The 27,781-nt window shown below is 35.9% G+C and overlaps 1 protein-coding gene across 1 annotated transcript in view; it reads right to left on the bottom strand.

Annotated features, from left to right (window-relative positions):
* NRXN1 (neurexin 1) overlaps positions 1 to 27,781 on the bottom strand; it is a 1,127,542-nt gene that overhangs the window by 294,768 nt on the left and 804,993 nt on the right. Inside the window, 1 exon segment of the mRNA XM_027622286.2 lies at positions 25,574 to 25,755. Coding sequence (XP_027478087.2) covers positions 25,574 to 25,755 — 182 coding nt within the window.

Raw genomic sequence — 27,781 nt, 5'->3', positions numbered from 1 at the left:
TAGTAATGTTTGGACGTATCAAAATGATTTGAAAATAATTAAAAGCGGCCACTAGATTCAAGTAAAACTTTGTTTTGGAAGAAAACTGATTGAGGAAGGTCCTTCTTATTAGACCTTATGTAAGAAAAGCCAGTATCTCAACCATAAGAACCACTTAAAAATTTTTCCCAAAATATGTAGATTCAGTGAATAAACACACATATATTTGTATGTTATATTTATATAAGATTTTGATTTCTTGTTCAGAGTATTCATCTCCTAAATTTGATAGTATATGTGACAATCATAATGCAAAATAGCATTTAATGATCAACTATGTGTATTTAAAATGGAAATATTCATAGCACTGAAAAGATGATTAAGGCTCTGTAGCAACAGACTGGCAATCTGAATTATAAAATCTGTAATTTCTATATTAGAAAATAATAAAAAATAATGTGCTTATGATTTCTAGTGTAATAGCAAAAGACATATGATGGCTATATAATCACGAATATCTATTTTCCTATGGATTGAAACCTATAAATACTTTTATATATGTAAGCTCTAATTAAGCCTACTATTATGCAATAAATACACAAGGATATGACAGCATAATGAAAATTAAAGTTTAGAAATAACTCGAAACATTAGTGTAGTATATTTTTCTGTAAGCAAATTTCTGAAGTATCAGTTATACTCATAATATTTATCACTCTCAGTCCTAAATACCAAATATCTCTTGGTCAGACTTTGATGTATACTAATTTTACCTCATCAAGAAAAATAAAAAGGAAAAAAGACAGATAATTTTTGCTTTTCATTCACTTAATAAATATGATATTTGGCAATTTCAGGAATATACTACAGTAGCATTGCTTGTAAATCCTACATTCCCTTTCGCTCATTCATGGAAACAAATCAATATGAAGGCCTCATACATCTTAAGAGATACACTAAAACTTTTGCTTATTAGCAAACTGAATACACTCTATGTTCACTACTCAAGTTTCCTGTCCCTTAAACTGTCCCCTCAGGATCTAATTTATAAGCTTGGGATTCACTGAGCAGTGAGCATATTTTCCCAGAACTGAAAACTGTAACTCAAAAAAAAAAAAAAAGTTTGTGAGTAATCTATATCTTTTAAAAGTTTTAACTCATACTACTAACCTCATTATAAACACAGAAACCCTCAGAAGAAAAGTAGAAATTCAACAAGAATAGTAGTTTCACAGCAGTGATCAAAATTCACTTTGAATTTGCAAAGAAATAAATGAGTTGGCCTAGATAAGATCATATCAACAGTTTTATCCCAAAGATTATTTCACCCATTACATTACTATGCCACTTTAACTAAACAGCTAATTTTGAAGGCCTGAGTGTGACCTTACAATATAATTCTTGTGAAGGCGTGGATTTTTGTCTGTTTCTCCATTTTATAGCCAGCCCCTAAGAAAGTGACAAAACTTAGAGATTCTCAATAAATAACTTTTAATTAAATAAATGGCAGATTTTGTCATGCATATGTAAGTCTCTAGTATCAAAATTGGAAAAAGAAGTTGAGGGTGGTGGGGGATGTCTGGAAGTCCTTTAAGTGGAGGAAGCAAAGTAAAAGCAAATATTCTTAGGAAACAGAATTATATACTACTTAGATAATCTGGAAAAGAAATAGGGGGGCAGAACGACATGCTTAGGTAGACATCATGCTGCCCCTTCAACCTTTCACAGTTTGTTTGCATGATATATATCTACAAGGGTAAATAAAAGCCAAATGTGAATTGCTATCTCCAAGAGGGTCACTTAGGGACCAGCTGCAAGTCTTTATGATAGTAAAGTGCTCTTCGATCCCACGAATTTCCAGACTGTAAGAATGTGCCTGTAGAGTCCAATCTGAGAAATACTGAAGTTGTAATGAAAATACTGCCTTTGAAATCCTTTACCAGTTGTAATTTACCTAAGAGACATTTTGTCGTTATAATGGTTAAGAGAAATCAACATCAATACAATGGCAGAGAAGAGTTAATTGTTGCCATTTTGAAGTTAGGGTAGTGTTGCACATACTTGAGGACCCAAGGAAGCTAGTTTGAGAAACAGTGGCCAAGTGTACTAGGTAGAACCAAGGGCACCTGGCTTCTGGATCAGGTCTGTAACAGGGAAGTCTTTAATACTGTGGTGAGGAAACGTCTTTAACTTTCCGTATCTCAGTATCTATGAAATTAATGGTTGGACTATGATATCTTTATTCAGTGGAAATTATATGTATTTATTTACTTACAAGAAGCCAGGCACTGTTTTAGGTGCTGAGGCTACAGAAGAAGTTAGTAAGATAAAAGTTTCTCCCTTGTGGAGCTTCCATTTTATTAACACTGTTGAGTGACCTTTACATCTTGTTAAATGAATGAACTGAATGAATAAAAGTGATATGACTTGAAGATTATAAGAACAGGAAAGAAAAATTATGCTGAATATAGGGTTTGCAGAAAAACATGGCAAATCTTTCTCCATAATTTTAAGTCTGTATGTTATCTATAACTTGTCAATTTCTGCTATAATAAAATAATAAGAAAATGTAATAGGATTGGGAGGCCCTTTAGTCTATTCAGCTGGCTAATGTTTTAATCTGTCCAGACTCCTCACAAAGGTGATTTGTGAGGGGTACTTCAGTACTCACCACCTGATTCTGTCTCTAAACCACTGTGACTGTTAGGTATTTCTTCAGATCAATTAATTATAATGTCTCTTTTGAGCTATTATTTACTGGTTCAAGTTCTCTCCTTTGGGCTTCCTAACCAAGAATCCCAATTCCTTGTAGTTCTTTGATGATTCTGCAATTTAATTTTGCTTCAAAATTTTTGATTACCTTCCTGTTCTCCTCTGAAGACATTCCTTTTAGGGAGTGTGACAAAAAGAGCAGTCACAAAACACCAGCAGAGTGATCACGATAGATAAGAGGAATTCATCACACCCATCTTTCTCAAAACTAATGCATCCTAAAATGGATTAGTTTTACTTCGTAGCCTCCTAACACTGGTGACCTATATTAACTTTAGGCTGATCATTAAGATGTATAAGTTTATTTGTTTGCTGTTTATTTTGTGCTTTACTCATATACAGGTCTTCATTTTTACAGTTGTTAAACTGATGTTCTTGGATATGACACTTCATTCTAACTTGAGACACCCACATACTAGCCACGACTCCAATCCTCATCTCATCTATAAATTGAGTAAAAATATCTCCTGTATTTTCATTGAGGGTACTGGATAATTTTCTTCAGGCCATGGCAAGGACAAGGCCCTTTGGCTGGAACTAGGAATTTGAATGAATGCAATGATTCTGGAACATAGCCTCTTATTGTACCTAAAATGAGACAATCTGGAGTACATATGTCTTTATCTTTTTTGAATGATTTACAGAAGAGATACTTCAGCAAATCTCTAAGACTAAATCTTTCCAGATCTTTCCAACCTAAACTGCAACTTTATCTTGCATACTTTCAGTATTTAAATGGGGCAGATTATCAAATAATTTGGATTATTTTTTCCTAGAAAAAAATGGCTAATACAAGCTTCGGCAACAGCATTAACAGGAATTTCTGTAGGTTTAAAAAAAAACTATTACCTAGTTAAAAATGATAAGACAATTTGAATCCAACCTTTATTCCAGACACTTCCAGATTTTAAATATAGAAGCTTAACTCTTCTCATTTTTCAGAATTACTTAAGAATATCTCTCTAGGGGTGCCTGGGTGGCTCAGTCGGTTAAGTGCCTGCCTTCAGCTCAAATCATGATTCTGACTGGGCCCCAAGTCGGGCTCCCTGCTCAGTGGGGAGTCTGCTTCTCCCTCTCTGCCCCTCCTCCCACTTGTGCATGCTCTCTCTCTCTCATGCTCAAGCTCTCTCTCTTAAATAAGTAAAAATAAAATCTTTAAGAATATCTCTCTAGATTTCAGGTAAAAGTTATAGCCTACATTATATTTTCACATAGTCTGATTAAAAGACAATGAGACCACTTTCCTACATGATTTTTGGAAACCATATAGCTTTATGTTGCACCATAGAGCTTTATATAATGCTATCAATGTTCCAAAGTACATTCACGTCCTCTGTTTCATTTGATCTTCAGGATAATTCTGTGAGGTAGGTAGGAAAGTATTATCAACCTGATTTTATAGACTGATGCAAGGTGAAATGAAATACGTAGCATAGCTAGGACTCAGCTCACCTTAATATAGCCAGGTCACTGATTTGCAGCCAGGGCTTTACCTGAATTCTGCACATCAAAGAAATGAGAGAGGGGGCTATAACCCTCACAAAATTCATTTCACACAATACTTCATGTATGTAGTTATTTTCCATATTCTCCCAAGTGCTAAAATTATTATTCTGATGGGCACTTCCTTGATTGTTTTCTTACAACGGCATTGCCCCTTTACATTTCCCCTCCAGCCCAATCCTACTCCTATTTCCCGATCTGACTGAGTATGCTCACCACTTTCTGGTCTTGCATTAAAAGAAAAAGGGTTATAATAAGAGTTTCAGAGAGCAAAGAATTTTAAGCCCTTATTATGCCTTTGGAGTACATTTTAAAATAAGGAGTTATAAATAAAGATCATGTGTTATGGGTCAATGTGCTTCTTCACAATCAACTAATGAGTCAAATTCGTATTAACATAGTCTCTACCCAGTATGAATATTACAGTTCTCTACGCCTAAGATGGTCTCGACCGGAATATTTGAGGGAAACATTTCATTCACAAATTAAAGTATGGTAGAAAAGAATTTGGACTGAAATCAGAAGACCTGAATTCTGATCATTGCTCTTCCTCTTACTATTCAAGTCATTTAAGTTCTCTAGGCTTTAGTTTCCTTATTCATGAAATATACACAATAAAAACAGCTTTCTATACCTTTGAGAGTTATTTTAAAGATTATGTGTAAAATGCTTTGCACATAAAACAATACATAAAATATGAGATAATCACATTAATAATAGTAGTAGGATAGCAAGACAATATGAATTAAAAATTATTATCACATAGTCAAACTTCTGTTTAGCAGGCAATTATTTTTGCCTATTCTTTAGTTCAACAGCATGTATTCTATAGTTTGGCCAACCATAAGGCCTTATGCAAAGTGAAGTATCCAAAAAAAATTTTAGCAAGCACATAATTGGCCTGTTCTTCTGATTCCCCAGTTAATATTCAGATGGTTTAGGTGCAAAGAGCAACTACAACAAGCAATTCTTTTTTCGGAACAATGGTTGTAAAAATAGGACAGTTAAAAGTAGTTACAATAGCAACTATATTAGACTGCAAAATGGTTCAAATTTGTCATTTGAATATTTAAATCATATTAGGTAACTCTTTAGAGAATAAAACACCCATCAATAAATTATTAGACATAAAAGTTAATTTCACAAATGAGTGTGGCTAAAGCTCAGATTAAATTGGTTAAATATTTAAAGGAACTAAATATGCTTTTAAGTACAAAAAAGTAGAAGGAGTGAAAGAGATGACGGTGTCAGAAAAGTTATGCTTTTATACTTTAAAGCTAAAGGAGTTAATAAGTTATACCAATATTTTACTGTTTTGATGCTTTTAAACATTATAATATTGATTACGTGTATTCAGCCTGGATTCTCTACTATGAAGTAGCAACATATTATGGGGAAACTGGTCCAATTCAAAAATTTTGATTTTGAAGTTGCATGAATATATTGCATTTATAGGTTTCAACCCATATATCCTATTTATGAACTAGAATTTTAAGGCAAAATTATTCCCTTTGAATCATTTTTTAAAAAAGATTTATTCATTTATTTGAGAGAGAGAGCAAGCGAGCATGGGGGGGGAGGGGCAGAGGAAGAGGGAGAGAGAGAATCTCAAGCAGACTCTCTGTTGAGCACAGAGCCCCACACAGCGTTCAATCCCATGACCCCGAAATCACGACCTAAGTTCAAACCAACTCAGTTGTACACAACCAACTGAGCCACCCAGGCGCCCCTCTTTGAATCACTTTTATCTTTACGATACCAAACCAAGAGATTCTGCAAGATCTATGTTTTTTTAAAACATGTAAATGAGCAGAGATTGGGACATGCCAAAAGACATTTTCTCATTTTTAGCTTTCTGTTTTCAAGCCATTAAAAAAATCAGAGTGCTTTATTGAGCTCAGGAAGCCACAGCCTCTGGGGACAAGAGAACTGCCACACTAATTTTCTGCATATATTGTAGAACAGAAAGTTCAACTCAGGTTTTAATGATCAATGGCACCATCTTAACATAATTTCAAAGAAAGGATTTCATATTTGTGGGTAATTCCAAACATGCATCTGCTATCCTCTAAGCAGAGAATTCAAATCCAGAGTAATCATAAGGTCACAGAGTATATCGTGAAATATCATTATTATTTTTAGAAAGTAAAGAAATATCTATGACTGAACCTATTTTATATGTTGGCAGCCTCCAAAAGATGTAGCTTAAAATAGCTTCTTCATAATGTCTTGAAAGGTCAAAAGCAACGACCTTGTCATGTTCCTGGCAATCCTGGTATATAACACCTGGGGTCAGATACTAGTGAAGATTAATATGGTAATTAGAAAGGGATTAGAAGTGTTATTGTAGCAAAACCGATACAGCAGAAGCAGTGACTCCTAATACTGTTAATATTCTCCATATTTTTTCTCCCAATCCTTGATTATGAGCATCACAATAAATATATTTTATTGAACAATTTTTGCTAATGTTAAGAATAGCAAAGACTTTAAAAAGTAATAAATTTATTCTCAACCACATCTTTAAAAATCATCTTTAAACAGTATGTTCAATGTGCATATCAGAATTATAGTAGAATATTAAGCATGATTCAACACCACTGCTATTGCTGTACCTGTGCCCACTGAATTAATTGAGCAGCCAAGGGACTGGAAAAAACAAAGCCTGGAAAAAATCCCTAAAATCACAGGGCCATCATTTATCTGGCTAGATCTACAATTACTTACTTTATTTTTTTTAAAGATTTTATTTATTTATTTGAGAGAGAGAGGGAGAGAGGGATGGAGAGGGAGCATGAGAGCTGGGGGAAGGGCAGAAGGAGAAGCAGACTCCCCGCTGAGCACGGAACCCGATGCTGGGCTGGGCTCGATCCCAGGACCCTGGGATTATGACCTGAGCCGAAGGCAGATGCTTAACCCACTGAGCCACCCAGGCACCCCTACAATTACTTTAAAACTCTTTGTCAAAGTATGTGATTATACAAAACCTCCCATAAATAGGGGCTCAACTCTCAATGTGGATCATCTTTCAGAAATGCCTAAAGAGAGGACAGAACCAATTATAACAGGGGACCCAAAAAACAAGTCCTAGGATGGTATGGCATACAGCATTCTGTGGATCTGTGTAACTTGTCTGTCACCAGAATGCCTGGTTGAAGGTCATCTTTACAACCTTTACAACGCAGAGTGCTATCCTGGTAACAACTGAACAGTGAAGCTTCAGTATATTACTTTAAGTCTCCCCGTAGTATGACACTACTTAAACACTTGCTAAAATCTTGATGTTACTCTTCAGTCCAAATAATTGTTATTGAAAAACCAGATAAGATGCTTCCCATTTAGCCATTCTTCCAGAAAACATTTTCCAATGCCTACTCTGGGCTATATTCAACAGCACATAATTTTAATAAGACACTTAATGCTATGTCTACCCTTAGCTTATATTATTCCTGGTGCCCGCCCCACCCCCCTTGCTTACTTTTGTGTATTTGGTAAACTCCTCACCCACACATGCCTACATTACCACCTCTGCAAAGGCACTCCTGAGGCACCAAAGCTAAATTCACAATTCTTTCCTTTATGCTACTAATGTAAGTTCTTGTGTTTCCATTATTGTTTTTATTACACCACTTAAAAATTCTTTAAATGTCTATCTTCGCTACTTTTCAATTTTACTGAGGCATGTGTAATCTCTTATCCAAATTTACTTCCTAAAAAACTAACAAGGTTTTGTGAGTTAAGGTCCTCAACAAATGATTCATGAAAGAATGAAAGACTCCCTACCTCCCGTGGTGATCGAATGTCTCTTAGCTCTAAACATCCTTCTGGAGAGGTCTCTCTGCTTCTGGTATGAACCCCATTCTCTTAGATTGGAATAATAGCCCACCACAGAACTCTAAAGACTTGATTGTGTTCTCCTTAAAGTTCTGTACCTTCTTTATTTCCCTGAGATCCCAAAGTCTTTCAGTATGCTCCATATTCAACTGCCATTACACCCTCCTGCACACCCATGATTTTGGATAGAAAGACATTTGTGTATCTTAGAGTTCAAGACAGAATCTAAACCTTCAGCAAACCATAGCAGTATGGCCCATTTACTTTCTAAAAGTTAGGGCATCTTTAGTCTTTAATGAGGAGTCAGAGAACAAGTGAACATCTAAGTGAACTACCCTTCCAGATCTTGAAACTTATCAGGGATCTGAAAAACCTCAACTTTTTGGACCTACTGACATTTCAGTTGATCTTAATTTAAAAGCACAGAGATTCCTGTTTTATATATGCAAAACAAAGTAGACAAGAATGCCCTTTCCAAAAACATTTAATTTTATTCCATAGTTTAAAATAGATTTAGAGAGAGACATTCCAACAGCCTTTAAATTTTTTTATTCTCCATTGAATAAATCCTAGGAATTTGGGTGTTGGCTTCATTGTGATGTTTGCCAAATATACACAACTCCAATAGTTACAGGTTTGAGTCCTCTGAGTGAACAGTTATCATGTTTCAAAGGTTCATTTGCATTTTAAATGGGAGTGATATGCTTTCCTTCTATTCAAATGGGCTTAGAGCCATCTCTCCATCAGGCATAGCAGAAGACGAATAGCTACATCTAGCTGTCTTTCCATCTAACTAACTTTAGAATTCCTCAAAGATGATCATTTGTTTTGTGACTAACTACATCTGTATGATATCCGTATAGTTTTCACTATTTTAAATATCATCTTCCTATGTACCATTTGGGAGGGAGAATAATATTCTGTTTGGTATATAAGACTCTGGGTTTGGAAATAAGAAATCTTACTCAGAATATGAGAATTTTACCAAACGTTTGTCAACAAGTCTAGGTGATAAAAAGGCCCTGTGAGCTTAGGTTTACATTAACTCCTTATTCTCAACTACCAAATCAAGTGTAAAGTAAATGATTATTGAGATACCTGTATCCTAAATGGAAAATGGAAAAACAAGGTTGGCTCAGTCGTTAAGCGTCTGCCTTCGGCTCAGGTCATGATCTCAGGGTCCTGGGATCGAGCCCCGCATCGGGCTCCCTGCCTGGCGAGAAGCCTGCTTCTCCCTCTCCCACTCCCCCTGCTTGTGTTCCCTCTCTCGCTGTGTGTTTGTATGTCAAATAAATAAATAAAACTTAAAAACAAAATTTTTAAAAAGGAAAACCAAGGTTATGTCACGAGTATGCAAGCCTCTCATCCGATCGTCCCACTTTAAAGCTATCCCAGCTCTTCAGTCCTATTGGCCAGAAAACAGAAGGTGAAGTGGCCACTTACTTAGCATTTTCTTACAGGCAGGCTTACACGAATTATGTTAATTATGAGTCACAGTAACAGAAAGCATAATTAGCCCAACTCCCTGAGGTTTACCATTACAACAGAGAAAAGTCTGAGGAGGGGGAGAACACTTCACCACTCCTGCAATGGAAAGAAATTAATTCGCCCAGTTGTGCAAACCTAGAAGGCTACCCTGAACTCACTGAATTAGTGTGGATTGTTGAGGCAAAGATGGATTGTGCATAACAACCATGGGGTCAGGAGAAGATTAACACTGTAAGTGCTTAAACAGATTCTAGGTGATGATTATGCAGACCCTTAGAAAGTAGATGGTCGATACAAATGCAGAAATGCAACTGCTTTGTCTCTTTCAGATAATTGATAATTGCATTAGGACATTCCATAAGATCAGAACCAAGCTTTTTCACATTTTCGCTTCCAGGATGATATAATTCCCTCACCACACAAAGCACACCAGAAATCCTTGAAGTTCAATAAAATGTATCCAATTTCAACAATTTTACAGACTTCAATAAAGCTGCACAGGATCTTTGGTAAAATCTATTTCAAACGGTCCATTATCAATTCCTCGTCTTTCTGTGGCTCTCAAAATACATTAGCTAGACACTCATCTTATTTTAGCCTTAGAATGTATATCATTTTTGTTTTGTTCTTTGTTTTTTTTTTTTTTTCCAGACACAGGCAATTAAAGGGTTGGAAAATAGCTCATGGAAAGCTCCAAAGAATTGATCCTCAGAGAGCAAATCTTGCAACACCAAACAACCCCAATTTCCCTTGGGCATCTCTGCTGACAAGAGTTACTGCTGGTTAAGTAAAGCAACTAGAAGATGTATACGCAATCCTCCACAATTAAATAATCTGCTTACCACATAACTAATATTTACTGAGAGGCTGATTGTTGGAATTTTCTTTACTCATCTGATGCTTCCACATGACACATTCCAGAGTTTCCTTGAAGACGGTACTCTATCCATTTTGTATTGAATACATGTAATTTATTGATACATAGTTCTCTGTGTTGTGTGTCTTACCCAGTTATTTTATTTTAGAATCTCAAGGGCTTTGTATCTTTTTTTTTCTGTTTTCCTTGTTCTTTTTTTTAATTTTTTTTTAGTTTTTAATATTTTTTATTGTTATGTTAATCACCATACATGACATCATTAGTTTTTGCTGTAGTGTTCCATGATTCATTGTTTGTGCATAACACCCAGTGCTCCACGCAGAACGTGCCCTCTTTAATACCCATCACCAGGCCAACCCAACCCCCCACCCCCCTTCCCTCAAGAACCCTCAGTTTGTTTTTCAGAGTCTTGAAGCCAAACCCTGTTGGAAATAAGCAGCAGAGAACAGAATCTCTCTTATCTGCTTGCTGCCTAACAAATCAAAACACACTGAAATCTGGGATTATTAGAGAAGGTTTGGGATAAAGAAATAAAATTAAAACTGACTTCTCAAATGGGACTCCCTGCTGCTCAGTCCCATGTGTTGCCATAGCAAGATGCATCTGTTCGGCTATTAAATATGTTAGTGAATATGATATAGACAGCCGTGGCATTATCAAGTATTCTCAGTGTCTATTAAACTCCACAGTTACACATTTTAATTTTACCTTTCATTAGTAAAACTCGAGGTGGTAGCACCTTGCAAACAATTTAAAAAGTTCAAAGAAAGACTATCATTTGGGTTATACGTCACATATTTAAATTATATTCATGTATTACTAATAAAAAAATTGACAAGCGAACTAAAATATTCCAGAATTTTAAATGTGGTTCTATCAGCTGTGATTTAGCTCATAATGGATGCAATAAGACTCAAGTAAATAATCATGTATAGAATTTGAAAAACTTAAATAGCTCCATCTCTGTTTCCCCTTCTGAACATTTACTTCTTTCAGTTTAATCTTAGCCATTATCAAATGGCACATAACATATGAGCTGGTCCCTTGATGTAATGCACTTTCTGAGCTCCAGAACTTTCTCATTTAAATGAGCTATCAAGAGCTAAGACATCTATGCCTTACTAAACGCTTAATAGCAGAAGGTATCCATTGTTACTCTGTTTGTTATATTAAGATTAACCACAATAATGTTGACAATATCCATACATTTAAAAGCCTGTCACGTTCCAGTGCTGTGGCACAAGTCCTGGGGACTGCATGATCAAAATAAGAAGTGAGGAAGGGCAAAATGAAGAATTATGGAATGTGTGGAAGGCGAAGAGCACAGAGGCAGACTGAAAGGAATACTGCCTCCCATTGGGACATTAACCTCTTCTCTGCCTGGCTCTTCAGAAAACTGTAGCACTGTGTTCCTAAAAAGAGATACATGCTTCATGAACTTGTTATCCAGCCCCCTTAGCCCACTGCTGTTCTGAGAATGTTGTCAGAATATGAGAAAAATTGTGACCAAAGCTAAAGGGGGGGGTTGGTATCACCTCTAAACCAATGGAATGATTAAAATGTAAACACACTCAAATCAAATAGGCCAGAAAGGAAAATCATTCTATGGAGCTCAATTTCTTAAGGAATGATGAGGGCAGTTGGTACTTATATTAAAATGCCCCATTTGTGACATACTTACATACTTGTTGGTGGGAGTGTTTGACAGTACAGTGTTCTTAGAGGACAATACTGCACTAAATATAGTGGTTCTGCTTGTAGAAATTTATCTTCCTAAAAAAATTACACATATGAAATAATCTTTTTTACAAAATTAAGAAAACTTCTATCCTTTATAATACTAAATATTCTGAAACAAACAAAATATCCTTCACTAGAGAATGGTTTGATAAATTGTAGTGTATGGAAAAAAAATTGTAGTATATGCATGCAATAGGGTATTATGAAGTACATATGAGAGTATATGCTCTAAAATGGAAAGATATCCAAAATATACTGAATAAGAATAATCAAGCTAAAGAATAGTATGTATCATACAGAAATATTTTAACTTTTTAAAGAATGTTCAGGTGTGTCAGCATATATACAACTATTTACATATACAACATATACATAAAAGAAAAGAAGTATATACGGATATGTGTAAAATTAAAGATTAGAATTTCAGACACCACAGTAAAAAGATTGGTACATTACAGTTTTTACCTTTTATTTTCATTGTACTTAAATTTTTCAAAAAGTACTTTTATGATCTAAGAAGATAAAATTTATTAAAAATGTGGGTTGTTTTCTGGAAAATAAATAGAGACATAGGACAACAAATAAAATTCAACTCCCTCTGAACAGCCTGTTATAAAATATTATTGGCCTTGAGGACCTAATTCTATGTATCACTAATCTATTGAATCCAGTTTATGTCTAGACAGAAGAATCCAAAACAAAAAAAAAAAAGAAAGAAAAAAAGGGCAGTAAATAAAAAAAGACAGTTAAATACAGAAATACAGTCTACTGAGGAGAAAGTTCACTGAAAGCTAGTTAATTATGAAGCTGATGGTTATATTATGGTCCTCCCATAATAATGAACAATATCTACATTTCAATTTGAAATACCAAAAAACATCCCCAGCCAACTTCATTTATCCAACAGTCTTTGCAAGACAAATGACTGTCTAGCCATTGCTCTGGAATTAGGTATTGCGGGGGTTAGGGGGGGGCGGGGGTTGGGCGGGTGGCGGGCGCTGGAATTTACAACCCATTTCCAAATGTGAAATTTCTCTGCAATGCCTGTCCTTTAAAGAACAAATGAACTCAGTTCTGAAACCTACATGGCAGGCTGCCTGACCCCACTTCACACATAACTGCTAAAATTTCAGCCCCATTTCTCTGTGGATGCTCTGTGGGAAACACAGCCTCCAAAGCCTGGCTTTTACTGCTATTTAACAATAATGAACAGGATGACATACTTTTGCTTTGAAGACTTCCGTCAAGGAAGATGTCCAATCAGCAAGAAATACAAGCAATAGATATATTCCCTATCTCCCCTCCGCCCCATTTACATGCTGAGATACACAGAGACTCTACTCAAAAAAAAAAAAAAAAAAGGTAGGACAAGCTGTCAAGGCTTTAGGCATTAGCTTCAGAACCTGGGAAAAGGCTGGAAGCTGCTACTCCCGCCAGCTTCCAGAGTATTGCAAGTTATTTTTAGATTCATCTCCATGGAAGGCCAATAGTCTTGTAGCAGTACTAGTTTAGCCCGACATTTAGGCGCGACTCAAAAAATAGCAACAACACCTATTAATTCCACCCATTAAAAGAGTTTTAATACCAAATATCATGTGTTCTGCCATGGTACGCTACTGTTATTTAGTGAATTCTTGTTGAAGGACACAGAAGTTCCACCTTGTGCCCATGCTTAAGGAATCTCACAATGCAGTGCACAGTAAAGACTCAGTGCCTTAGGATCAGTAAATTGGTTTGCATGATCATTTGAAAAAGTACCTGAGGTAGCCTGAAATTTTCCTTTGCACAAAAGAAAAACGGGGCTTTGAAGTCAGAACTGGCTATGTGATTTGGGTCAATTATTTAAAAATGCAGTTTGCTCATCTGTAAAACTGAGATAATAATTCATACCTCGATAGGTTAGTGTGAATATTAAATAATTTTTTATGCAAAGTGTTTAGTGTTCGGTCCATTGTAAGCACTCAATACATGCTAAATAGTATTGTTTAGTTGTTGGTCTTCTTACTAAGCAAATGTACAGGGTAGGCATGATTTCAGAGAGAAATTTTAACCCTACTAAGATAATTAAAAGTACCTTCAAACATTTAATATATACTAATTAAAATCATTTTTAAAAGCTTGTTTAACAAATAATCAATTTCACCTCCATCATTTAAGCACATGTTAGCGGTCAGCACAGCAGGAGGGAAAAAAGAGAGGATGGTCAAATTGCCAGAGTAGTGAAGGTTGATTACCCTCCACACCATAATCAACTAAAGTTGATTACCACCGAGGGCTGGCTTGCTTGCTTGCTTGTTTTCTCTCTGTGTCTCTTTCTCTTCTTCTCTTTCCTTCTCTCTTTTTCTCCAGCTGGATTCATCTCTTCTCATCAAGTCAGAATGCAGGGAAATGTATCAGAGACGTTTTTATATAAATACCCAAAATAATACAGAGAGCAGATAAAAGGCACTCCTAGACTAAATCTCAGAGAAGTGACTATCTGTTTGGAATATTTGAACCTGAAAGTGGCGCTGGTCAACGATCTTAAGATGAAAGACATTCTTCCTTCCCTCAGAGAATACCATGTGGATAACGAGACCATTTTGTGATAGGCCCCAGCACGTGGGCCTCTGCCTTGAGTGTGTAAGCCTCCACAGGCTGTAAATGGGGAGTCCCAGGGCAGTGTCACATGCTTTCACCATTATCCTCTGGGAGTCTGCTTCATACTGTGCTCCAAGGAGAGCTCTCCTCTTGTGAGGTCGTGCACGTCAGTGGAAAACTACCAGTCTGGGGTGGGGCAGGGGGAGCAGGGAACGAGCGGGGGAGGCCACAAGCCAAAAAGAAAGGCTCCACTCACTCACACGTACACATGGTTTCATCCATAAATATGATTAACGTGCATTAATAAGCACTGTACTAGTGTCAAAGTACAGAGATATAAAGATATATAATATATGGTCAGTGACCTTGAAGAGTTCACAATTTAATGAGCTGGAAGGACACAGAAGGAAAGAGCTGCAAGTTGGTCAGTAATACAAGAGCGTTAAAAACAAAGTGCTATGGTAGTACCAAGAAGGGCATGATTAGTTTTGCCCTAGGGGACCAAGGAAAGCTTCACAAATAAATGCAAGATATGATCCAGACAAATAAAATATGCACCAGACTAGGAAGGAGAGGAGGACAGGTAGGAGTGGGAGGAAGTAGGAATATTTCGGAGAGAGAAGCAAGCACGAACAAAAGCTCTCTGGAAGTCTACGTTTGCTGACTGTCATTTCACGACCGGTACAGATTTCTTTTTTGAAAATCATGTTTCTCTGCCTTTAAAAATATGTATGCCCCACATTTACAAGTCAGACTAATTACAAAAGCTGGCTAGCTAATTACAAAATGGTTGAAGCAATTAGTCAACCAGATAACTTTCTAGGCATTTATTTAAACTAGAAGATGGTTTATGTAGCTGACATCTGGAATGCTCAGTAATTCATGTGACGTGTGGTATGCTAAGAGCTAAAGTTGTCTGACTTTATAAAACTGGTTTCAGCAGAGTCATCGGGTGTTACCTGAGGAGAGACTGCTTCCTATATTCGTCCTCCCTGCCCCACACACGGAAGGCCCAGAGGTTAAGCACATGGACTCAGGAGTCAGACTGAGCTCAAATTTTGCCTTTACTCACCAGCTGTGTGGTGCCTCCTTTTCCTGTTAACCTAATGAGGACAATGGTTCTTCCTCATAGGGTTTTTCTTTTTTTTTTTCTTTTTTTTTTTTTAAAGATTTTATTTATTTATTAGAGAGAGAGAATGAGAGATAGAGAGCACGAGAGGGAAGAGGGTCAGAGGGAGAAGCAGACTACCCGCCGAGCAGGGAGCCCGATGTGGGACTCGATCCCGGGACTCCAGAATCATGACCTGAGCCGAAGGCAGTCGCTTAACCAACTGAGCCACCCAGGCACCCCATCATAGGGTTTTTCTAAATATTTTGGGATAACATACGCAAACTTAGATTAGTTATGAGATTATTAATTGCCTTTATCTAAAGCACGTTAAAGAGGGCTTCACAGAGTTTAAAAACCTTTAATCGTGCCTTTATGACATGAAGGTTTGAAAAACCAGCCTATGTCTGTGTTCTGTGGCTAATATATCACAAGAATGAGATTTATTTATTAAATTCTAAGCTACTTAACGGCAAAGCCAGGCCTCATTTTACTCTGTATTTCCAGGGCCTTGAAAGGTGCTTGTGGGGAAAAATAAAATAGAAACATTTGTTAAATGTATGAATTAAAGAAAGAATATGTGTGAGCTGCAGTGGAAGTAGCCATGTCAGGAGCTGGAAAACAAGCCCAGATTATAAGTACTCACTGAGGCCAGCTGAGGAGTTTGTCTTTTGAGCTATCTGTACCATAGACCAGTAGTTCCCCAACAGAACCAGTTAAGGTGTGGTTCACCAGACACTTGCCTCAAGATACCAATCTACAGAGATGCAACAAATATATTGGAAATATGCTAGTAGTTAGCTCACATTTGCATCTGTAACTCACCCCAAAGAAGTTAAATATAAACTGAATGCTCCTGAAGGAGATAATGCTCTTGACCGGAGCAGCACTGACCTATTGCCCTAGAACATTTTCAGAACGCACACATGCAGTTTAAATTGGCAGAACTTGTAGAACCTAAAGATTATTTCAACTTTTTTTTTTTTTTTTTTTTTTTGGTCATTTGCTAAATTCCAAGCTTAAGGTGGGCTCTGGGAATACAAAGGTGAACAAAATAGATCAAAGTCCTTGCTCTCTTGATGCTTACTGCTGCTCAGCATCTCACTGTTCAACACGAATGAAGAATGGGCCATTGGAACTTAATCATTCTACTCTGAATCCAAAATTTTACACGGGTCACAAAATTGCTAACAAAAACAGGAGAGAGTACAAAGACTACAAAAAAATAGTAAAAGGTATTTTGCCAATTTTTTCCCAATTGACTATGCTTTGTCCAGGAGAAGTACCAAGTGTCTGTATACACAATTTTGATAAATGGAAACAATACTTCCTAGTGAAAAAAAGCAGGGAGGGAGTGCCTGGGTGGCCCAGTTGGTTAAGCATTTGCCTTTGACTCAGGTTATTATTCTGAGGTCATCGGGCTCCCTGCTCAGCAGGAGGTCTGCTTCTCCCTCTCCATCTGCCTCTCTCCCCACTCACGCTCTAAAATAAATAAATTTAAAAAAAGGGGAGGGGAACAAGGAGAGTCAGGCACGGATCCCACACTCTACCCGTGACTGTACCTCTTCCCTCCCTGCTCTGCGAGATTGTGTCTCAACTTCTTACGTGGTGACAAGACTGGTCAGGGATGAGCACGGATTCCCTGTTCAGTCTACCAATTTGAAACTCCTCCATAATATTATGGAAACATTTCTGGAATTCGGTGAGAAACAGATTAGGTCAGAAGAGTAAGCATGCAAGAGATGTCAGGTTTTAATCTGTGACTGTGAGATGGGCATGTGGTTCGGAGATGGCGACTTCAGTTTTTTCAGTTTGAGGTGTCCATGAGACGTCCAGCTGGAAATGCTGAGTATAGAGATCAAAGGGGAAGTGAGGACTGAAGATATGTATTTGGGAATGAGCAGTCTATATTTCCTAGCTAACAGTCAGAGTAGAATTTTAAGAATATTAAGGTCGACTTATTTTCATAGACCAGAAAGGCCCAAGAGCCCACTAAATTTTAATCTTTCACCAAAGAGCTTTTCTGGTCTGCCAATCTTGTATTTCTACTCTTCGTTGGGCAGGAAGGTTCAGGAGGAAGTGGTTTTTCTTGATAGGAAGAGCCCACCATTAAAGCGTCTTCTCGGAAGTGTTAATAATGGCAGAATGTTCTTCCAGGGCTGTGTTTGTCGGCAGAAAGTTAAACAGCCAGTCCTCTTGGTCTCCAGGAGGGTACAGTCCTCCTCTGTCTTGACCTAAGCCTCCTGAGGTCCAGCATACTACCTCCCAAAACTCCTAAGGACAACATAAATTGGATTTCACAGCTCTGAAAGTATTTGTTTTCATCAAAATAACTTTCTTAAGCCCAGCGAATATTATCTCCAGTTCTTTCCTCCTGATTTAAAAAATGGATTATTTATGCCTACTATTAACCTGAGTGTCCCCTAGGTATATTCACCTAGGTCATTTCCTTCCTTTGTTGAAATGAGCTGCCTGTGTCTACAGTGGCCCAACATCAGGACTTCATTGCCCTAGTGTCACTTTCACCTTGTTTCCTGATCTGTGGCAGACATGTTTGCTATGCTGCTTGCATTTTTAAACTATTACTTTCATGCATTTTGCTTATGGCTTTCAGTGTTTTTTGTGCAATAAAGGGAGTTTTCCTGATCAGTGTACGAATGACTTCTAATTCAGTATGCATTCCCTAAACTAGTTCTTAACCCTCAAGCAATGTCTTCATTACTCTTTTTCCATCAATCTATATTGTGTTTAGACTTCTGCAAAGCCAGAATCCTTAATAACCTGTTTTCATATGCTTTCATTGCTGTTTATCATTTCTTCCTCAGACATGTGGGCTCTGTCTGTATCATAAGAATAAACATAGCAGATATGTTCTGAGCATGGGAGATCTTAACCATGTCTTCTCCTGGGAATCTCTTAATAACTCGCTCGACTTCTCCTGGAAGTCGAGCGAGTTATTAAGCTAATATAAGATTATATTGTTATATGAGTTATTAAGCTCATATAAGATTATAAATGCTTTCTGTTTTAAGCTACTAAATTGTGGGTAAATTTATTACACAGAAATAGACAACTAATACAGTATGAACTTCAGCAAAGGTGATCAATAATGATGTGCTGAATGAACCAAAAGAGATGTTATTTGAAAGTAGGCTTTGAAAAATAGCTACAGAAGAAATAGAAGTAATGCCAGTAGTTAGAAAGGATTCAACAAGAGTCTCCTGTTCTGGCAGCTTGGCCTAAGAAAAGATGACTTGCTATGGCAACTTGTCAGGGCCTAACTGAGAATGGATTTGAAGCTATTTTGTAAAATAGTTTGAGGTCCACCACAAAGTAATGGGTCAAGAAGAGGAGTGATCATTGGTTGGAGCAGAAACTATGCATAAGATTTTCTCTACCCACATAAATGCCTCGGGCATTGTTTCAACAGTTCTTCCAAGGAGATTCCAGAACCCTAGACTTCTTCCTGCTAAATCAGGAGGCTACAAGATCCCAGGGACAACCCTGAAAACACCCAACATTTGAACAGAGAAGCCGATGACTGAGCAGAATCCAGATAGTGAGACAGAAGTGAGAAGAAACTATCTGGACAGAGTAAGATATAGAGAATGACAAGAAGTTCATTTTTAAAAAAATGAATTAATAGGGGTGCCTGGGTAGCTCAGTCAGTTAAGTGTCTTGATTTTGGCTCCGGTCATGATCTCAGGGCATGGAACCTGCTTAAGATTCTCTCTCTCCCTCTGGCTTTCCCCTCATACACACACTCTCTCTCTAAAATAAATAAATAAGTAAAATTTAAAATTTTTTAAAAATTAAAAAATGGATTAATAAATTTCACTGGGGTAGAAAGCTAAGTATAGAATTATGGCAAAATGGACCTGAAAATGAAAATTAAGATCAGAATGTTGAGGACATTAAATATTAAGCGTAGACTGTGACTTTACCTGTATATAGTTGGGAGGCATCAGTGTGTTTAATAGAGAAATTAGTGCATCAAAGAAACATTTTAGCAAATTAACCTGATAGAAGTATATAAAATGGCCTGGAAGTTATTCAGAATAGATACAGGAAAATAAGTCTAATTGATAAGTGCATGGACTGAGGAGGTGTGTGCAGAGAGAGTTGTTCTGGTTCTCTTATTAAATCTCACAGCAATAGAATTTCAAAGAAGGAAATAATTCTAGAAATCTAGAAATCAAATTCAGAGAGTTACTGATGCACCAAAGGTAACAACCGGTAAATCAGAAAATGAGAGATTGAATTAACTTTCCAAGAGGAAAGGAGTCTTGTATTGATGCACTTGACCACACCCATCCCCAAAAGAGAGACTGTTTTAAGACATTGGGATAGCACTTAAGCCAACATAACTATGACCATCACTCCCCCCATTTTCCCCAAAGATAACCTAATCCTTCCTACCTTAGAAGCTTGAACAAGAATTTTACAACACATAGTAAAATGACATCATTTTATTCTTTCTTTCAAAATACTAGCCAAAAAGGCCACATGTTCTTTAATTCATGTAAGAACCAGGAAAACAAAACCAAATAAAATATCTACTGATATAATTAACAGGGTCAAATTTAAATATTATAGGGCAAAGTGAAAACTCTCAAAATAGGTGAATCTGTTGGTTAGAAAAAAAATTTCAGATGGAACATAATTTAAACTCAAGACACTTCTATGAAGGACTAATTGGATTTTATCTTATTGATAGGGGTATGCACTCGTGTATAATTATTGACTTTGAAATGATGTTTTTAAATTTAGTTTTAATAAAGCAGTATTATAAAGTATAAAACATTAAATTATATTTATTTATTAAACAAAAATTATTAAAGCAATATAAATGTAGAGATGCAGAGAAAGATGAGAAAGTATTGACTTGTCACTGATATTGATAAGTTATTTTGGGACAAGTCATATTTTAACTCTAAATATATTATGCTTCTAGTCTATACTAAAACCACTGATCAAAAGGTGTATTTCTAAATCAAAATCAATTAAGAGCTGGGTTTCAAAAATAAGACTTCTGACCTAGGAGAGTACAAAGAAGAAACACTTAAGGCAAATATGTACAACAATTCACTAATCAAATTTGTAATGCTCTTTCATGCTCCCAAGATGAAAGAATTTCAAAGAACACTCTTCACTCATCCTCTCCACCACCCTCCATACATTTCCTCTGGTCAGAACCAATGCACATGTTAATATTCATGGCAGTGAATGAGCACATTTGCACTGGCTTTCTTCTGTAAGTCAAAGAGGGGTTAAGTAATCTCTAATTAACGTTGCCTGACTGATATATATGAGAGATGCTTTCCCTAGAGTGGCAACACTGGTAACATTTCTAGATATATCTTATAAATTGATCTTTAAAATAAATTAGATTTTTTTTGCTTATTGCTTCTAAGAATTTTTTTACTCAATATTGATTAAATAATCTTCAATATGACTAATTTAAATACGTTTAACACCCTACAGCTTAGAAGTCACTTCTTTATATTCTTTATCTTAAAAAGCTATCCTCTATTTATATTCTTACAAATATACAGACAAGAAAGTTAAAACTGCAAGAGGAAGAAATAGAGATGAACCCAGATAGAGTCATTTTGGGACAAAGTACGTTTACTATAAATAATCTAAGCTACCTGGTCATCAGGATCCCATTTGACTCATTCATTCATTCATCCAACAAATACTTATTGAGATAACTATTAAGTGGTAAGCTCATTTATTTTTTTTTCTATAGAGCTTAACATAGACCTGGGCCATACTAGTTGCTCAGAAAAATCTTTCTGGAAAGTTTTCAGGCATACACTGAAATGAACATTGAAAAGCCACATTTCTATATTATGTTATGTTTCTTATTAATCATCATTATTATCAAATTATGTTCTCTGCCATTAGACAGTTTATCTCTATTGGAAAATAATGGACAGATATGAAATGACTAGAGAACAATTCATGATAAAGGTAAGTTACAATAAATGAGATAATTACTAAAGAGAGATAATCATTCACACAACAAAAATTCCCACCACACACTTCCTTTAAACCATCAACTACTATAATCAATTCTTACTTGAAAATTCAGACATCAATAAAAACATGCAACTTTTCAAAAATATAGCTCCTGCATATCAAGTGCTACATTTTTTCTATGTTACAAACAAGTCTTAAAGACTTTCTCAGATACATAGAAACTAAACTGCATCTGTGACTTCACATTAACTAATGAAAAGCTGACTGCCTATTCTTCACCTAAGCCTCATATTTTCAGTATATAATTCATTAATTCATTTATTATTTCAGAAAATATTTGAGTACCTGTATTCTAGGCTCTATGCTAATTAATTGCTCCTCACTTCATGTGTTTATCTTGCCCTCATCCCTCCTAAAACCTTACAAATTTCAATAGCAACATCATACGGCTTTGAAGTTAACAGTAGTATTATTAATATAATTTAAAAAATCTACAAAAACTAGGCCACCTGAATCAAAAACCATTTTTTCCAAGTTACTATAGTTTAAAGGTACAATTAATCAAAATTTAAATGTGATTATATTTTCAAGTAAAAATCAAACATGATCATTCTGATAAAAAGGGATGATGTCAAATATTAACACCTTCATCAAAATTATGTGCCAATCATATTTTAAAACTTATCTAACAGAAATGGCATTGTACATTTCAGCAAGACCATAGCACCTTTTGAGGAGTACAACCAACTTAATGGTTAATTGACTAATTAAGGGTAGAAATACAATTCTTAAAGATTAGTACAGCTTATATTTGGCTGACCTTGAGGGTTTACAGAAGTTTTTCTGGAGTTCAATGGATAATAATAACTAACTTTTACAGATAAAACATATCATGTATGGTATTAGGTTAATTTTTAAATCAGATACATTCATAAGCCAAAATCAAACAACACTAATAAACAAACCACAAATCTTGTTTTCCTTTCAAATTTCCATTTTTGAAAGAAGCAGAAGAAGTGACTTGAGGGAAATTGGCACAGACTGAAAGGTACCTAAATAATTTGATAAAACAGGGTCTGAATATTCTCAAATCTAAGTATTACTATTAAGAATCCTTCTATCACCCGTTGTTCACAACTTTGGTCCCTAAACACTTCCTTCCCCTTCTCTTTCCTTCCTCCTTCCCTTCCTCCCCACCCCTAGCCTTTTTAAATTTCTAACTCCTCTTTCTCTTCTTCTTCCCAGCACCCAGCATTACAGGAGTTAGATTAGTAAACTTCAGTAATGTAAAATACAAAACAAAACAAAACAACACTGATCTTGTGTCAATTTGGTTTGTATGTTGAAACATGGAAAGAAGTGAACTTGTCTCCATATAAGCGACTTGCTGAGTCATTAACAGCTGATCACCACTTGTAGGCAATGAGAGAAAAGGAAGGGAGATAAGTTTTAGTTGGCCAGATTTGGACTAAGACAGATGCTAGTAATGGAGACAGGAGGCATAAGGATGACCAACAAGGGTAAGGTTTAGTAAGCCCAGGGAACCAATACACATTTTCCATTTCCCAGTGAAGGACTGGCTCTCAGATCAAGTGAAAGTCTGAAGATAGCAAATCCAAGAGGCAGAATGTATTGAGACAAAGACTGAACCTAAAGTGAATAGGTGGGCAAACCAACGAGGAGATTCAGAAAGAAGGAAGCCCTCATAGGACAGCTGTCAGAAATCCACAGCAAGTAAAGGAGTTGTGGAAGGTACTGGGTTGTTATGGACACCTAGAAAGTCAATCCATTATGTATGGAGGGACTCTTAAGCCCACATTTGATCAAAATTGGAAAAAAAAAATACCCATTCTTGTAGACTAAAACCCTCTGACCATAAAACAAACAACAGTGGAGTAATTCAATAACATAGCCCCTTACGATTTGAGAGTGATCATTGTAGAAACTTTTCTCAGGGTAAATGTGTAATTGGTGATGGATCAATAAGTAATTTCTTTCAGGAGGGAAAGCACTTGTTTTCTTTTTCTTTTTCTTTTTTTTTTTTTTTTTGAAGTAGCAAGGCTCTTAAATCAGAATGGAGCAAACACATTTAGAAAGTTGAGATTACTCTAAACAGCAAGATCCCTTGCTGCGCTAGTTAAGCTTATCTCAACTGATCATTTATTTATGATGCCATAAGAATCAGGATGCTTTCAATTTTGATTGTTAGATACTTGCTGAAAGGCAGTTGAAGTTACTTTCCCAGGGTTCCCATTTGACAACTGCATTTTGAATTGAAAATTTATGACGGTTCGATAATGGTTGTGCTGAGGTGTTTTCTTGTTTTTGTTTTTGTTTTGTTTTCCCCTTTTTTCCTAAGATTAGCAATGAATTCAGCTCTTGTGGTCAGTGTAAACCCCTACTCAGCTAAATGGAAATTCTAGAGGTCTAATGGAAAACTAAGATTAAGAAAATAAATGAATAAAACTTTGAAAATTAAGATGCTGCAAAAGTCTGTGATCATGTATTTTGGTGTTTGATAGTTTTCCTAATCATTTTAGGATGAAGGCCTGAAGGCCAGTTTCTAAGAGAAAAGAACACATTGACCTAATCAAATTGTCTTCTGAGGCATGGGTGCTGGTGAAGGGAGAACTTATAGGGATAGACAAAAGCAAAACGAAACAAATTTACATAAACACATGAGACAGAAAAGATAAACTACACCTCAAGGATAAAAAGGGAAATGGAGAGATTATATACTTTTGAAACCTTCCAGAAATTACAGATATTCAATTAAGAACTATGATGACAAGAACCCATTAGAGTTATTGAATATGTGACACTTTCCTATGGTTGTTACTTTTATATATCAGTAAAATAGTAATATTGCTTAGCAATGAGAGACCATATGTACTTCCGTGAAAATACTGCTATAAAATGAGATAAAGAATTACAACTATACAAATCAGTAACTCTTTGAATGCAGAGATATGGGGCAGAGTCTCCAAGCTATAGTCAGTTATGGCAACTTTAAAAGGTTAAAAAAAAAGTCTTTTTTTTTTTTTTTTTTTCCCATCTATGATATGCTGACTAAGTTCTTATAGTAGGCTTAGAGCTTGGGGAAAAAGGAATCGTCCCAGGATATAAATGCTAACAGTCCATTTTATTTTCTTCATACTTATGTATCAAGATGAGTATAAGACAGCATAGAAACAATCTTTTCACCATTTTCTTTCCTACCCCTAATTACCCTTGAAGTTCCCTTTTCTCCCATCCATTGCATGTTAACTTTAGACAATTGGTTTCTAAGTGAAGAAAGAAATAAGGACACTGGGTTCAGATCTTTTGATGTTACCAGTATTACAACCTCATGCTTCTAGTCAGATGGAACAGTATCAACGAGGCAATAGCTCAGCTTATTAATTTAGCAAGTCTGCCTAAAGTCACTAAAAACATACCAAAATAAATCTTTCTTCTAAACAGAGAATTGAGAGGAATTAACACTTAACAACCAAAAAATATATTTTCTATTGTAAAGAACATTTTTAGCAACAGCAGTTGGACTAAGGTCTTATTACTTCTTAAGTGTATTTCTATTTTCTGTACCCAAGTGCCGGTTGCTGGGGAGGAGAAACTTCTAAAAGGCAGAATTATAAGTTATTTATGATAATAATTAAAAAAACTAACAGTAAAAAATAAAAGCTGAATCTTATTTTTAAAGTACTTACTATATGCAGCTCTAGGTAGTCACCCAGGCCAGAAGAACTGTCCACTCGCACCAACACAGCTTCTTTTTGCACAGTGCTAAACCCTATGGCCAGTCTGTCTGCTCGTGTACTTGGCCGGTCATTAGGAGGCCACTTATACGTGATTTGTCCACCACCTTTGCTAAAGATATATGTCGTCCCAGCTGGAAAACAAAAACCAAAAGCAATTAGTCCAAATACATCTGGTACACAACTTTCCTGTATCTGTTACACTGACATATCAGTAAATGATTAAATTTACAGTATAGCAAAAATGAAAAACAAACATGAAACTATGGCAAAAACAGTGAGCAAATCACAGATTTTAATCAAACAGGCTCAAGAAAAAGAACAGAGGATTTTTAGAAGAAATATCAAGGCAGCTCAGCTTTTAATATACTCATTAAACCTACCAGCAGGTGTTTCAGAACAAATGAGGGATTACTACTTTTTCCATTGAGTTGGACAAGCATGGAATCTTATAGGGTTTTATTTCTCCCTGCCAGTTTTTTAGCAATAGTTTAGTAGGAAACACTGACTTTGGCTGCTTCTAAAAGGAGCAGAAACATATATCAACTTGTTTTTGAAACAAGAGTTACATGTGCATGTGACAGGATCATATAGCACAGCGAAGCAAATCACAAATACACTATGAATCAACTTTTACAGGGAAAGGGTGTATTCACCCACATGATAACTAATGGATAAATAGTCATAAGCCCCAGGAGTCACGTCAGATAATAGATCTCATCAACAAAAGTGAGATTTTACTTAACAAGCAATATCTAGTAGCTGTCAAGCTATCCAGGATCACAAAAAGACCCTTTTTTTTTTTTTTTTTTTCCTGAAAGTGAGTGCTAGTCTTACAGTACTAAGAATATCACAGCCTCATTTGGTGAGTGTTAAAATTTTACTTTATGGTGTTGATGTCAGTAAATTATCCATCTTGCTTTAAAAAGAGTTTTCTTTCAAACAAGTTTACTAAGCATCCAACGCACTGAAGTTCTATCTCATTGCACCACAACAAAATCTATCTCACTGAATGCAATAAAATGGAATTTTTAAGTCAGAACATTTGGAAGAGATGTGCAAAGATATAGGTACATATATATGGAGAGAGAGAGGAGAAAAGACCTTTCTTCACACTAAAAGGACCACAGAAACACTTGCAAAGTTATCCCAGGAACAGATGTCATTAGGGTATAATTTATAGAGGGTAATATAGCCTTCCAATAACAAAGGATGCCAACATATATGTATTGTGTTCCCACTATGTGCCAAACTTGGTAAGGAAAGTAGGAAGAGCAAATATTAAAATTTAGGCAACAAAGCCTCTTGTGTTTATAGAAAAATAGCTTCTACCAAGAGTAAGGCTTATATGTAAAAGGTGCGTGTACAGTGGGATGTTTTCAAGATTTCTACACATTAAATTTCTACCATTACCATATTTACAAATTGAATGAAGTTGACTTAATGTCATGTTTGAGTACATTTAATTAAATAGCTGATAATATTTTGTTTTCTCATTTTGTATTTTGGAGCCAACTGCCCTTTGTTGTCTGTCTGAAACATTTCCAAAGGCCTTTCAGAAACTCCCAAGGCCTCTGCAATATGCCTCCTGCCTGACTGGTTCAGAAAGACTTGGTATGTAGACATGACAACAGAAACATGTCAGGATAATATTAAATGTAAAAGTGATAAAATAGAATCTTGTTAGAACGCAATGGTAGAGAGGCTATGCATTCCCTATTCATTTTTTTTTTTTGATACTAATGCATGAAAGTAGTTTATCTCTCTCATGCGAAAATAGTTAAGTTGTACTTCAAAGGCACCAGTCAATATGCAAGTAAAGAACATTCAGAATGTAGAGATTTGGGTATCAGAAATCCTGGAGCCTCCAGGACCATTTATGTTCTATATTATTGGAAGCTTGTTACTCAGGATATTAATAAGAACTATTTGATAAATATTTTTCAGCTTGGTAAATTTTTCTCAGATGATTAACTATTAAATGTTTCACTAAAACCTACATTGATAAAAATTGGACAAGACTATATAAAAGTGAAGTCTTCTTTAACAGGAGACTGTGGTGGTGAACTCTTGAGTGTAGGTACTTAATTACTTTTATTTTGCACCTTTTAATTAACTTTGTTCTCTAGTGACTATGTAGTTCCTATGAATTAAGACAAA

The sequence above is a fragment of the Zalophus californianus genome, chromosome 8 (genome assembly GCF_009762305.2).
Source record: "Zalophus californianus isolate mZalCal1 chromosome 8, mZalCal1.pri.v2, whole genome shotgun sequence".
In the NCBI taxonomy this organism is placed as follows: domain Eukaryota; kingdom Metazoa; phylum Chordata; class Mammalia; order Carnivora; family Otariidae; genus Zalophus; species Zalophus californianus.
The sequence above is the reverse complement of the archived record's forward strand: the minus strand, read 5'-3'. Positions and strand labels throughout refer to the sequence as shown.